Source organism: Hypanus sabinus, chromosome 7, assembly GCF_030144855.1.
Source record: "Hypanus sabinus isolate sHypSab1 chromosome 7, sHypSab1.hap1, whole genome shotgun sequence".
Classification (NCBI taxonomy): Eukaryota; Metazoa; Chordata; class Chondrichthyes; order Myliobatiformes; family Dasyatidae; genus Hypanus; species Hypanus sabinus.
The window spans coordinates 3,492,704-3,507,477 of record NC_082712.1 but is presented as its reverse complement, the minus strand read 5'-3'; the positions used below and the strand labels follow the sequence as shown (position 1 = coordinate 3,507,477).

At 47.4% G+C, this 14,774-nt stretch overlaps 1 protein-coding gene across 10 annotated transcripts in view; it reads right to left on the bottom strand.

Annotated features, from left to right (window-relative positions):
• The window catches only part of cplane1 (ciliogenesis and planar polarity effector 1), a 375,338-nt gene that overhangs the window by 88,788 nt on the left and 271,776 nt on the right, over positions 1 to 14,774 (bottom strand). For 8 of the 10 annotated variants that reach the window (XR_009512997.1, XR_009512998.1, XM_059974072.1 and 5 more), the window contains exons 34-38: positions 13,421 to 13,596; positions 13,028 to 13,136; positions 10,496 to 10,577; positions 9,929 to 10,081; positions 1,054 to 1,128 (exon numbers count right to left, since the gene is read on the bottom strand). Coding sequence is in view for 8 of the 10 variants with exons in the window: in XM_059974072.1 (XP_059830055.1) it covers positions 1,054 to 1,128; positions 9,929 to 10,081; positions 10,496 to 10,577; positions 13,028 to 13,136; positions 13,421 to 13,596 (595 nt within the window). In the remaining 2 variants the exon portion in view is untranslated. The remainder of the gene's footprint in view (positions 1 to 1,053; positions 1,129 to 9,928; positions 10,082 to 10,495; positions 10,578 to 13,027; positions 13,137 to 13,420; positions 13,597 to 14,774) is intronic. The other 2 variants (XM_059974077.1, XM_059974078.1) reach the window with 2 other exon arrangements.

Below are 14,774 nucleotides of genomic sequence, written 5' to 3'. Positions count from 1 at the left end.
GGATGTGTGAGAGTTGTGGGCTTCAGGGGAGAAGGACAACCCCCTCGCCAGTTTGCACTGATACAAGCTCTGTGGTTCTCAGCAGTCTGATGTATCCAGCAATGAACCATCAGGGGACGTGGTATGGTGAAAGGAGTCTTAGAAATACAGCCCTAATGAGGGCAAATGGAGATGGTTGGGACTAAAGGGTCAGCATGGACAGGAAGGGCCAAATAGACCAGTTCTTTTATTTTTCACTTTTATTTTCTAGACACAGCGCGGAACAGGCCCTTCTGACTCACCAAGCGGTGCCTGCCACCCAGTGACCCAGAGATTTAACTCCAGTCTAATCACTGGCAATGTACAGCGACCAATTAACTTCTGACAGCTACGGCTTTGGGAAGAAACTGGAGCAGCGGAACCCAGTGGAAACCCATGCAGTCAATGGAGAAGATACGAACTCCTGTCAGATGGCGCTGGAAATGAGTCCATAATGCTCCAAGCTGTAATCACGTTGCTCTAGTTGCTGGGCCACTGTGGCATCTAACCCACTTTGTAACTCCACTGCCTTCAGGAGGCAGGAACAGAAATGGTGGGGAGAAAGGAGAGATTTTCCTATGGGCATCTGGAGGTAGAGAAAGGAGAGAGGGGAGAGAGATAGAGCGAGAGAGAAAGAGAAAGCAAGATAGAGAGAGAGATAGAGATATATGGAGGAGCGGTGAGAAGAGGACCGAAGACAGAAGGACACAAGAGGCAGAGAGTCACAGAGGCGTACAGAAAAAGAGAGACACGAATCACCAAAATAATATTGTCTGGTGCAACTGTAATGACCAGAGATCGTCAATGGTCTCTGGATGACATTCACGGGGTCCTGATTGACTGGCCCTGGAGCAATGTGAGTGGTATTCAGTCCAGCGGAGAGTGACACGCCTCTATAGTGGAGTCAGCTTGTGCTCAGGAGTTAGGGGGTGTGCCTGAGGTGGGTGCGCAGACTTTAGGGTTTGTCATGCCGAGGAAAACTGTCTACATGAGGCATCCCTCCCCTACTGATAATCGATGCATGAAACAACAGACCTGCAGCGGCGGTTGGTGGATGGTTTTCAGTCTCAGAGCAGGCTAGAATCCCAGCATCCCGGTACGATTTAGGAGCTACAGAAAGCAGAAAACCAGTCAAGCTAATGCCCAGCACATCAGGATGAACGGCACACAGACACACAGAGAAAAACTTCTTCACTCAGAGGATGGTGTGAGTGTGGAATGAGTCTGAACTGGCCCGTAGCCTTCTTCCCCTTTAATTCAGTCCGTATTCTTTCTAGATTTGGACTCAGATTCAAACATGGACAAGCAGACTCGCTCTTACCAACTGTGTTGCCCAGTGAGCCAGTCCCAATGGCCTGCATTTAGCCGACAGCTGGCTAAAATCTCTCCAAAAGAGCAAAGTTATGGTAGTCATGGGAGATTTTAACATGCAGGTCGATTGGGAAAATCAGGATGGTAATGGATCTCAAAAGAGTTAGTTTTTTTGAATGCCTAAGAGATAGCTTTTTAGAGCAGTTTGTTGTTGAGCCTACTGGGAGATCAGATACTCTGGATTGGGTGTTATGTAATGAACCAGAGGCGATTAGGGAGCTGAAAGTGAAAGAACCCTCAGAAACCAGTGATCAGAATGTGAAACTTGAAATTTGATAGGGAGAAAGTAAAGTCTGATGTAGCAGTATTTCAGTGGAGTAAGGGAAATTACAGTGGTATGAGAGAGGAGCTGGTCAAAGTAAATTGGAAGGAGCTGCTGGCAGGGATGTCAACAGAGCAGCAATGGTGTGAGTTTCTGGGAAAAACGAGGAAGGTGCAGAAATACTCAAATGGCAAAATAGCCCAACCATGACTGACAAGGTAAGTCAGGTGTAAAAGCAAAAGAAAGGTCATACAACCAAGCAAAAATTAGTGGGAAGATAGAGGATTGGTAAGTTTTTAAAAACCTACAGAGATCAATGAATAAAATCATTAGAATGAAAGATGAAATACGAAAACAAGCTAGCAAATAATTTCACAGTGGATAGTAAAAAATTTTTTCTAGTATAATTAAATAGAAATGAGAGTGGATATAGGACTGCTAGAAAATGAGGCAGGAAATATAATTACGGGGGACAAGGCAACACGAGTGAATTTGCAGATGCTGGAAATAAATAAAAACACAAAATGCTGGCAGAACTCAGCAGGCCAGACAGCATCTATGGGAGGAGGTAGTGACGACGTTTCGGGCCGAAACCCTTCATCAGGAGTGAAGTAACATGGGATGGTCGAGGGGGGAGGGATGAAGTAGAGAGCTGGGAAATGATAGGCTGAAGGGAAATGGGCTGGGGGAAGGTGGAGATGGAAATAAAAGAGAAAGAAAGGTAGGGCTGGGGGGAGATTATAGTGAGGGGGGAAAGAGAGAGAAAGAGAATCAGACTAAAATTATAGATAGGGATGGGGTAAGGGGGGGGCAGGGGTATCAACGGAGGTCAGTGAGTTGGATGTTCATGCCAGCAGGAAGGAGGCTACCTAGGCGGGAGATAAGGTATTGCTCCATCGACCTGCGTGTGGCCTCACCTTGACGGTACAGGAGGCCATGGACAGACATGTCGGAGTGGGAGTGGTCTGTGGAATTGAAGTGTGTGGCCACAGGGAGATCCCGCCACTGCTGGAGGACCGAGCACCGGTGTTCGGCGAAACGGTCTCCCAGTCTGCGGTGGGTCTCCCCAATGTATAAATGGCCACATCAGGAGCACCGAATACAGTATATCACCCCAGTTGACTCACAGGTGAAGTGGTGCCTCACCTGAAAGAACTGTCTGGGGCCTGGGATGGTGGTGAGGGAAGAAGTGTGGGGGCAGGTGTAGCACTTCTTCTGTTTGCAGGGATGAGTGCCTGGAGGGAGGTCGGTGGGGAGGGATGGGGGGGATGAATGGACAAGGGAGTCGCGTAGGGAGCGATCCCTGCGGAAAGCCGACAGTGGGGGGCGGGGAAGATGTGTCTGGTGGTGGGATCCCGTAGGAGGTGGCGGAAGTTACGGAGGATTATACGTTGGATCTGTAGGCTGGTAGGGTGATAGGTGAGGACCAGGATCTATCCCTGGTGGGCTGGCAGGGGGATGGGATGATGGCAGAGGTGCGTGAAATACGGGAGATGTGATGGAGGGCAGAGTTGATAGTGGATGAAGGGAAGCCCCTTTCTTTAAAAAAGGAAGATATCTCCTTTGTCCTGGAATGAAAGGCCTCATCCTGAGAGCAGATGCATCAGAGGCGGAAGAATTGAGAGAAAGGGATATCATTTTTGCAGGAGACAGGGTGGGAGGAGAAATAGTCTAGGTAGCTGTAAGAGTTTGTAGGTTAGTAGTAGACATCGGTGGATAGGCTGTCTCCAGAGATAGAAACAGAAAGATCTAGAAAGGGGAAGGAGGTGTTGGAAATGGACCAGGTGAATTTGAGGGCGGGGTGAAAGTTGGAGGCGAAGTTAATGAAGTCGACAAGCTCAGCATGCGTGCAGGAAGCAGCGCCAATGCAGTCGTCGATATAGTCTGTAGGTTTGTAGTAGAGGAGATGGTTGATGAACTAAATGAATATTTTGCGTCAAACTTCACTGTGAAAGATATTAGCAGTATGCCTGATGTTGTAGTGTGTGAAGGAAGAGAAGGAAGCTACTATTACAAGAGAGAAGGTGCTCAAAAAACTGAAAGACCTAAAGGTACATACGTCACCCAGGCCAGATGAACTGCACCCTAGGGTTCTGAAAGAGGTAGCGTTAGAGTCTGTGGTGGCATGAGAAATGATCTTTCAAAAATCATTGGACTCTGGCATGGTGTCAGAGGACTGGAAAATTGCAAATGTCACTCCACTCTTTAAGAAAGGAGGAAGGCAACAGAAAGGAAATTATAGACCAGTTAGCCTGACCTCAGTAGTAGGAAAGATGTTAGAGTCAACTGTTAAGGATGAGGTGATGGAGTACTTGGTGACACAGGACAAGATAGTACAAAGTCAGCATGGTTTCCTTCAGGGAAAATCCTGCCTGATGAACCTGTTGGAATTCTTTGAGGAGATTACAAGTAGGATAGAGAAAGGGGATGCAGTGGATGTTCAGAAGGCCTTTGACAAGATGCCACACATGAGACTGCTTACCAAGTTAAGAGCCCATGGTATTACAGGAAAGTTACTAAGATGATTAGAGCATTGGCTGATTGATAGGAGGCAGCGAGTGGGAATAAAAGGATCCTTTTCTGGTTTGCTGCCAGTGACTAGTGGTTCCACAGAGGTTAGTGTTGGGACCACTTCTTTAAATGTTGTATATAAATGATTTAGATGATGAAATAGATGGCTTTGTTGCTAAGTTTGCAGATGATATGAAGATTGGTGAAGGGGCTGGTAGTGTTGAGGAAACAGGTAGGATGCAGAACGACTTAGATTAGGAGAATGGGCAAGAAATTGGCAAATGAAATATAATGTTAGAAAATGCATGGTTATGCACTTTGGTAGTAGAATTAAATATGTGGACTATTTTCTAAAAGGGAAGAAATTCCAGGAATCTGAGATGCAGAGGGGCTTGGGAGTCTTTGTGCAGAACACCTTCAAGGTTAACTTGCAGGTTGAGTCAGTGGTGAGGAAGGCAAATGGCACATTAGTATTCATTTCAAGAGGTCTGGAATACAAGAGTACAGATGTGATGCTGAGGCTTTATAAGGCACTGGTGAGGCCTCACCTTGAGTATTGTGAACAGTTTTGGGCCCCTCATCTTAGAAAAGATGTGCTGCCATTGAAGAGGGTCCAGAGGAGGTTCACAAGGATGATTCAAGGAATGAAAGGGTTATCATACGAAGAACATTCGATGGCTTTGGGTCTGAACTCGCTGGAATTCAGAAGGATGAGGGGAATCTCGTTGAAACCTTTCGAATGTTGAAAGGCTGAGACAGAGTAAGTGTGGAAAGGAAGTTTCCAATGATGGGAGAGTATAGGACAAGGGGGTACAGCCTCAGGATAGAGGGCCACCCTTTCAAAACAGAGATGAGGAGAAATTTCTTTAGCCAAAGGGTGGTGAATTTGTAGAATTTGTTGCCACATGCAGCTAGGTTGTTGGGTGTATTTAAGGTAGAGATTGAAAAGTTTTTGATTGGACATGGCATCAAAGGTTATGGGGAGAAGGCTGGGAACTAGGGTTGAGGAGGAGAAAAAAAAGGATCAGCCATGATTGAATAGAGGAGCAGATTCGATGGGCCAGATGGGCTAATTCTGCTCCTATATCAGAATCAGTTTAAATATGACTGGCACACTATATGTCGTGAAATCTGTTGTTTTGTGGTAGCAGTCCATTGCAATACATAACAGTGAAAAAACACGAAAAATTACAATATGAAGTATATACAAAAATATAATTAGTAATGCAAGAGAAGAAAAAATAGTGAGGTCGTCTTCATGGGTTCAATGTCCATTCAGAAGTCTGATGTTGGAGGGGAAGAAGCTGCTTCTGAACCATTGAGTGTGTGTCTTCGGTCTTCTGTATCTCCTCCCTGATGCTAGCAATGAGAATAGGGCATATCCTGGGTGATGGGGGCCTTTAGACATGGATGCTGTCATTTTGAGGCATTGCCTTTTGAAGGTGTCCTGGATGCTGGGGGTAGGGAGAGGGGCTACTGCCCATGACGGAGCTCACTGAGTTTACAACTTTCTGCAAGCCTGTGACGTGGTCTCCGTACCTGATGGTGATGCAGCCAATCAGAATGCTCTCCACAGTACCTCTGTAGAAACTTGTGAGTGTCTTTGGTGACATACCAAACTCCTAATAAAATATAGTTGCTTTGTAATTGGACCAGCATAGATATTCAGAGACGTTGCCACTCAGAAACTTGAAACTGCTCACTCAGCTGATTTATCTCATCACCATCTGAGCTTCTGCCAGCTCTGCCTAGCCACACAGTCACAGATGCAGAGAGCAGAACAGTGAACTAAGCACATATTTTGCCTGATCCCTCACCCAGCTGCTCACCAGAACTACAAAATCATGTTGGAGTTATTTAAAACAAAAAGCATGATAATGAGAGGCATTGATCGTGTGGATCGTCAAGAGGCTTTTCCCCAGGGCTGAAATGGCTAGCACGAGAAGGCTTAGTTTTAAGGTGTTTGGAAGGAGGTACAGAGGAGATTTCAGGGGTACTTTTTTTTTTAACGCAGAGAGTGGTGAGGGCGTGGAATGGGCTGCTGGTGGTGGTGGTGGAGGCAGAAACAATAGGGTCTCTTAAGAGACTCCTGGATGGATACATGGAGCTTAGAAAAATAGAGGGCTATGGGTAAAGCCTAGGTAGTTCTAAGGTAGGAACAGCCTTGTGGGCGGAAGAGCCTGCATTGTGCTGAACGTTTTCTATGTTTCTAACTGCTGTGTTGGACAATAATGTGGAGAAGGATCAATAAATGAGGCCTTGTGTTGTACCAAAGAACAGTGAAGGGACAGGATTGTGGCCGGGTGTCCCCAGACAGTCAGCAGAGATCCAAGGCAATTACTCAGCAGGTTTCTGAGCAGTTCTACAAGTCCGAGTCAACAATGGTGGCGGATTCCAATCAGCTTGGATAGTGGCAGTAGAGGGAGCAAGGGTTACAGGAAAGCATTCAAGAACTACCTTAACACCACTGTGAAACAGCACTAAAACTAACTTTACTTGGGTGAGAGATACAGTCAGCAAGCCATGGAACAAAGAACATAGCAGTACAATCAAGGCCCTTCAGCTCACAATGTTCCTGCCGTTTAATCTTTCCCTCCCACACAGCCCACCGTTTTTCTATCAGACATGATAGATTGAATTGGTACTGTAATAGATCGAGCTTCAGAACTTAATCCCCATCTAATGAAGGCAATCCAACATCTGCTTTCTTAAGAAGTCTATCAACTTGCGTGGCAACTTTGAGGGATTTATGGATAAGAACCCCAAGTTCCCAGCTACAGGACTCCCCACTCTGAGCACACGTGGATTGACGTGAGAATATAGAATTCTGAGCTCACTACACATTCACTCCGCTTCCCAGTATCCGATTTCAGAGCTGAGGCATAGAGGGTTTAGCAAGGATACAGCGACCATGTTAAACCATCTTAGCCAAACCAAAGTGGCAGTTATCAGGAAATGTAGAGGAGGCTTGACCCAAACACAGAGCAGTGGAATCGATTCTGCCATGAAAGATACTCCAAATAATAGACCGCAAAATAATGAGCCACAAGGGTCACAAAACAGGAGAAAACAGAAACGGAACACAACTGGTAACAAGGTAAACCTTGGCAGGGAGAGTGAAAACTAGGAGCAACTGTTTGAGGCTGGCTGGTTCGATGAGCGAACAAGGAATGTGGACAAGAACCGGGGTTAAATAGGCTGCTGGTGATGTGTCTGGAATGGGTGACAGGGGACTCCTGGGATGTGCTGCCTGTGCAGGCTGGGAGGTGACAGCGGGAGCAGGCATGAAAGCAGTGAGGGGAATTCACACCCATCTCTAAATCCAGGTTGGGGAGTGATACTGCCCTTGGGATGTGTGAGAGTCATGGGCCTTGGGAGGACAAATCCCTCCCTAGTCTATACTGGCAGTTCTGATGTGTCCAGCAATGAAACATCAAGGGATGTGGTATCGTGTAAGGAGTCTTAGAGATACGGCCCTCATGGGGTTGGTCGGAATAAAAGATCAGCATAGACAGGTTGGGTCAAAGGGCTTGGTTCTTTTATTTTTTTAATTTTATTTTAGGGATACGGAGCAGATCTGGTCCTTCTGTCTCACTGATTTAACACTAGACTAATTACAAGACAATTTACAATGAGCAATTAACCTACTAACCAGTGCGTCTTTGGACTGTGGGAGGAAACTGGGCACCTTTAGGAAACCTACACAATTCAAGGGAACAACAAAGAAGCTCCCGACAGACGGCACAGGAATTGAACTCTGAACTCTCGAATTCCCCGAGCTGTGGACCAGGAGGTACATTGTCTGCAGAAGGCTAGATCTGTGACATTCAAGTCTGGCGACCCAAGCCTGTACCAGAAAAAACCAGTTATGATTTGCGGAGGACTATTTCAAGAGCAAAGGGACAATTTTGAACAAGGTTGGAGGCGACATCGGATGCACAGCAACTCTGACAGGGTCTGCAAGACATTACTTCCTACAAAGCGAAACCCAATAGCATGAATGGCAGCAATGCTTCACCTCCAGATGAACTCAATGGCTTCTATGCTCACTCTGAAAGGAGAACACAACTACAGCTGCACATGATGACCCTGTGATCTCCATGTCAGAGGCCAATGTTAGGCTGTCTTTAAAGTGAGAGAACCCTCGCAAGGTGGAAGGTCCCGATGGAGTTCCTGGTCTGAAATCTTGTGCCAACCAACCAGAGGGAGTATTCATGGACATTTTCAACCTCTCACTGTTATGGGCGGAAGTTCCCACTTGCTTCAAAAAGGCTACAATTATACCAGTGCCTAAGAAAAATAATGTGGGCTCCCTTAATGATTATCACCCGATAGCACTCACATTGACAGTGAGGAAATGCTTTGAGAGGTTGGTTACGACTAGACTTCTGTCTCTGCAAGGACCTGGACCCATTGCAATTTGCCTATCGCCACAATAGTAGATGCAATCTCAATGGCTCTCAACAGGGCTTCATACAACCTGGACAACACAAACACCTACGTCAGGTTCCTGTTCACTGACTATAGCTCAGCATTTAATACCATCATTCCCACAATCCTGATTGAGAAATTACAGAACCTGGGCCTCTGTACCTCCCTCTGCAATTGGATCCTCGACTTCCTAACCGGAAGACCACAATCTGTGCAGATTGGTGAATACATATCCTCCTCGCTGAGGCGCACCTCTGGGGTGTGTGCTTAGCCCACTGCTCTACTCTCTATATACATATGACTGTGTGGCTAGGCACAGCTCAAATACCATCTATAAATTTGCTGATGATACAACCATTGTTGGCAGAATCTCAGGTGGTGACGAGAGGGGGTACAGGAATGAGATATGCCCATTTGCGGAGTGGTGTCGCAGCAACAACCTGGCACTCAGCGTCAGTAAGACGAAAGAGCTGATTGTGGGCTTCAGGAAGGGCAAGACAAAGAAACACATGCCAATCCTCATAGAGGGATTAGAAGTGGAGAGAGTGAGCAGCTTCAAGTTCCTGGTTGTCAGGATCTAACCTGGTCCCAACATATTGATGTAGTTATAAAGAAGGCAAGACAGCAGCTATACTTTATTAGGAGTTTGAGGAGATTTGGCATGTTAACAAATACACTCAAAAACTTATGTAGTTGAACCGTGAAGAGCATTCTGACAGGCTGCATCACTGTCTGGTATGGAGGGGCTACTGCACAGGACTGAAAGAAGCTGCAGAGGGTTGTAAATCTAGTCAGCTCCATCTTGGGTACTATCCTACAAAATATCCAGGACATCTTTAAAGAGCAGTGTCTCAGAAAGGCAGCATCCATTATTAAGGACCTCCAGAACCCAGGGCATGCCTTTTTCTCACTGTTACCATCAGATAGGAGATACAGAAGCCTGAAGGCACATACTCAGTGATTCAGGAACAGCTTCTTCCCCTCTGCCATCCAATTCCTAAATGGACATTGAATCTTTGGACACTACCTCACTTTTTAAAAAAATATATAGCATTTCTGTTTTTGCACATTTAAAAATATCTATTCAATATACATAATTGATTTACTTGTTCATTTATTATTATTGTTATTTTATTTAGTATTATTATTGTTTTTTCCCTGCTAGATTATGTATTGCATTGAACTGCTGCGTTGAAATTTCACGTCACAAGCCGGTGATAATAAACTTGATTCCATAATCATGCTGTGCTAACTGCTACACTACCATGGCACCCAACTCACTGTAACTCCACTGCCATTAAGAGGAAGGAACGAGGGGAGAATGGCTTTGGCTACCTGTGGATGTCTGGGTCAGGGTCTCCGTGTTGGTACTGGCGTCCCTCCTCTCCTCAGCATTCTTCCTGGTGGATGCAAAGCAGTGCAGTTCCGCAGCAGTTATAAAGGGGTAGCTCGGCAAGTCCTGGTCAGACTGGAAGGAAACACTCGGACCTGCACGGGTTCAATGCAACATTCAGGACTTCAGTAACAGCAGCAGCACAGGGGGTAAATGGGGATGCTGGGATCTCTGTGGGGTGGTGAGGGGAGAGATGTAGGGGTAGTGGGAGGATCACTGTGGGGTTACGTGAGAGGTGACAGAGAGCTAACAACGGGTGGAGATGGGGTAACAGTGTGTATTGTGGGGGGGTGAACGGAGGGTGGGGAGGTATAACGGGATGGTGGAGTGAAACTGGGGTAACAAAGGGATACTGGGGAGGGGGAAAAGGCTTGTGGAGAGGAGAGTAGGAAGATGGAATGGTGGGATTGTGGGCAAGGAGAGGGTCAGAGAAGCAGGAGGCGGGGAAGTGGAAGAGCAGTCCAACGGATTGTTAAAGGGTGAGGTGGGGAGGAAGGCATCAGACTCACCTCGCGGGATGGTCCCACATTCTGAAGGATCAGGTTCAGGCAGAACATTGACTGTTTCAGGTGGAACATCGACTGGTTCCTTCTGTTAAACACATATCACCCAAGTATTCAGCAGCCAGCACATCCCGGCACAGATGCCCATTCCTAGACATCAGTGAGACCCACCCACAAACCAGGCACTTCACTCTGCCCACCACAGATGTCTGGAGCTTCTGATCCCCAGGTATTTAACTCCCACACCGTCCTGCCTGTGCTTGGCTTCTCCACTGCCAGAAGGGTGGGGGGGGGGGGGGGGGGGAAGCTACATGCAAACCAGAGAAATAGCCTCTCACAACCCAACGGCACAAACATTGTATGTTCCACTTCCTGGTGACCCGCTCCCCTCTGTCCTTTCCCTCTCTCCTCCCTCCCACACCCACTCTAACCCTGCTTCCTTCCCCTCCTCCACCCATACACCCCTCCGAACACTCTCCCTATCTACCCAGTCCCTCCTACACCCACTCTAACCCTGCTTCCTACCCCTCCCTCCACCCATACACCCCTCCGAACACTCTCCCTATCTACCCAGTCCCTCCTACACCCACTCTAACCCTGCTTCCTTCCCCCCTCCACCCATCATCTGTCCCTCCACCCATGCAACCCTCCGAACACTCTCCCTATCTACCCAGTCCCTCCTACACCCACTCTAACCCTGCTTCCTTCCCCCCTCCACCCATCATCTGTCCCTCCACCCATGTACCCCTCCGAACACTCTCCCTATCTACCCAGTCCCTCCTACACCCACTCTAACCCTGCTTCCTACCCCTCCCTCCACCCATACACCCCTCCGAACACTCTCCCTATCTACCCAGTCCCTCCTACACCCACTCTAACCCTGCTTCCTTCCCCCCTCCACCCATCATCTGTCCCTCCACCCATGCAACCCTCCGAACACTCTCCCTATCTACCCAGTCCCTCCTACACCCACTCTAACCCTGCTTCCTTCCCCCCTCCACCCATCATCTGTCCCTCCACCCATGTACCCCTCCGAACACTCTCCCTATCTACCCAGTCCCTCCTACACCCACTCTAACCCTGCTTCCTACCCCTCCCTCCACCCATACACCCCTCCGAACACTCTCCCTATCTACCCAGTCCCTCCTACACCCACTCTAACCCTGCTTCCTACCCCTCCCTCCACCCATACACCCCTCCGAACACTCTCCCTATCTACCCAGTCCCTCCTACACCCACTCTAACCCTGCTTCCTACCCCTCCCTCCACCCATACACCCCTCCGAACACTCTCCCTATCTACCCAGTCCCTCCTACACCCACTCTAACCCTGCTTCCTTCCCCCCTCCACCCATCATCTGTCCATCACCCATACACCCCTCCGAACACTCTCCCTATCTACCCAGTCCCTCCTACACCCACTCTAACCCTGCTTCCTACCCTCCCTCCACCCATACACCCCGCCGAACATTCTCCCTACCTATCCAGTCCCTCCCACACCCACTCTAACCCTGCTTCCTACCCCTCCCTCCACCCATACACCCGCCGAACACTCTCCCTACCTACCCAGTCCCTCCTACACCCACTCTAACCCTGCTTCCTGACCCCCCACCCATCATCTCTCCTCCACCCATACACCCCTCCGAACACTCTCCCTATCTACCCACTCTAACCCTGCTTCCTTCCCCTCCTCCACCCATCATCTGTCCATCACCCATACACCCCTCCGAACACTCTCCCTATCTACCCTCTCTAACCCTGCTTCCTTCCCCCCTCCACCCATCATCTGTCCATCACCCATACACCCCTCCGAACACTCTCCCTATCTACCCAGTCCCTCCTACACCCACTCTAACCCTGCTTCCTACCCCTCCGTCCACCCATACACCCCTCCGAACACTCTCCCTATCTACCCAGTCCCTCCTACACCCACTCTAACCCTGCTTCCTACCCCTCCCTCCACCCATACACCCCTCCGAACACTCTCCCTATCTACCCACTCTAACCCTGCTTCCTTCCCCTCCTCCACCCATCATCTGTCCATCACCCATACACCCCTCCGAACACTCTCCCTATCTACCCAGTCCCTCCTACACCCACTCTAACCCTGCTTCCTTCCCCTCCTCCACCCATCATCTGTCCATCACCCATACACCCCTCCGAACACTCTCCCTATCTATCCAGTCCCTCCCACACCCACTCTAACCCTGCTTCCTTCCCCCCTCCACCCATCATGTCCATCACCCATACACCCCTCCGACCACTCCCCCTACCTACCCAGTCCCTCCTACACCCACTCTAACCCTGCTTCCTGACCCCCCACCCATCATCTCTCCTCCACCCATACACCCCTCCGAACACTCTCCCTATCTACCCAGTCCCTCTTACACCCACTCTAACCCTGCTTCCTTCCCCTCCTCCACCCATACACCCCTCCGAACACTCTCCATCTGTTCCACCTCCTCTGCTATCAGCCTTTGCCAACCCACCACGTTCCCCACCACACCAATCCTCTCAGACCAACGGGTTTTGCACTCACTCTGCTTTCGGCAGGGGGAGAGGGTGGGTCAGGGTTGCTCACAGATTGCTTGGGTTGTGATGCTTTATGAACTGTCTTCTCTGTTCTTCGTCTCTCTCGTCGCCTCAGCCTGGGGAAATAAAGAGCTGTGAATGTTGGTCCCTGACCTCCATAATGTCACTTCCCATTCCAATCTTTTTCCCTGCTGAAACCCTTTTCTGTCCACACTTCCTCTGGTCTCTACCTAGACTGTGTGGAGATCCCTTCTCTGTCCCCATCTCTTGTTGCTTGTCGGTTGGCTGCCTGCACCCTTTCAACCATGACTCCCCTCCCCACCCCCAACCCTAAGCCCCATCAGAGAGTGTCAGAGCAGCCGAGGCAGTTATGGTTTACTCAGCCCATGTACGTTCCCACCTCTGTTTCTCATTGCGCTGAGAGCTGGGCTCGAACGGCTGCAGATTCACCCTCAGCAGGTGGAAGGTTTCAGCTCGTGTCCCTCCTGGGCTTTGTTGAGCTCGGTGCAGACGGCCTTGTTCAAAGGCAATAATGTCCTGAGCTGGGACCAACCTTGGTGGGTGGAGCACAGACACCTGAAACACAGGACAACACAACAGTAGTGCTGTATCATACCGAATGATGAGAAACCATAAGCAAGACAAAAATCGCAAATCCGAGCAACACATACAAAATACTGGAGGAATTCAGCAGGTCAGGCAGCATCTTTCTTTCTCAATCTTTTTATTAAGTTTCCAATTAACAAACATATCAATATTGTTACTGATATAGAGATCAGGAACACATTAATAACAGTTAACATGTGGAAACACATATTCCAAGTAACAAATAGAGTCTAACCTCCCAGTCTTTTAGTAATTAACCATGAAAAAGATCATTATAAAAAGAAAAAAAGAGGAAAAAACCCAAACTAAAACAAACTAAACTAAACAAAAACAAAGAAAGATTGGGCTGCCATATTTTGTCTGTTAAAATTATAATTTGTCGTTAACACTGCTCCTCTATACATAAAAAATTACTGAATAAAGGATTCAGAAAGGGTCAACTTACATCATATGAAAATATTGAATAAATGGCTTCCAAGTTTCTTCAAATTTAACTGAGGCAATCAAAAAAATTAACGGCCAGAAGATCCATTTTACTTAAATGGAAAGATTCCAACCCACCTACCACTTTTCAATGGACTTCCCAGCGATTGCATGTCTAAATTTAGAAAAAATTAGGAGCAGTACTATGGACCCCTCAATTAAATTTGAATAAACTTCCTTCCTTTTTTGATTTCTGTAAATATTTCTTACTTAACCTGGGATTTCTATGTTGCCATATATGTGAAGAAATTTTAGAATCAATAGTATCAAAAAAAGATTTAGAAATGAAAATTGATACTGCCTGAAATAGGTACAGAAATTTAGGTAAAATAAACATCTTAATAGCATTAATTCTACCAATCAAAGATAGGACAGTGGGGACCATTTAATAAACAGTTGTTTAACTCAATTAATTAAAGGTAAAAAATTAACTTTAAATATATCCTTATAATTCTTAGTAATTTTAACCCCCAAAAAAGTAAAATAATCAGTAGCCAATCTAAATGGTGATTGTCTATAAATAGGGATTTGCATATTTAGTGGGAAAAGCACACTCTTATCAAGATTCAATTTATACCCAGAAAAACTACTAAACTGGCCAAGTAGAGTTATTACTGCAGGAATGGATTTCTCTGGGTTAGAAATATATAATAACAGGTTATCTG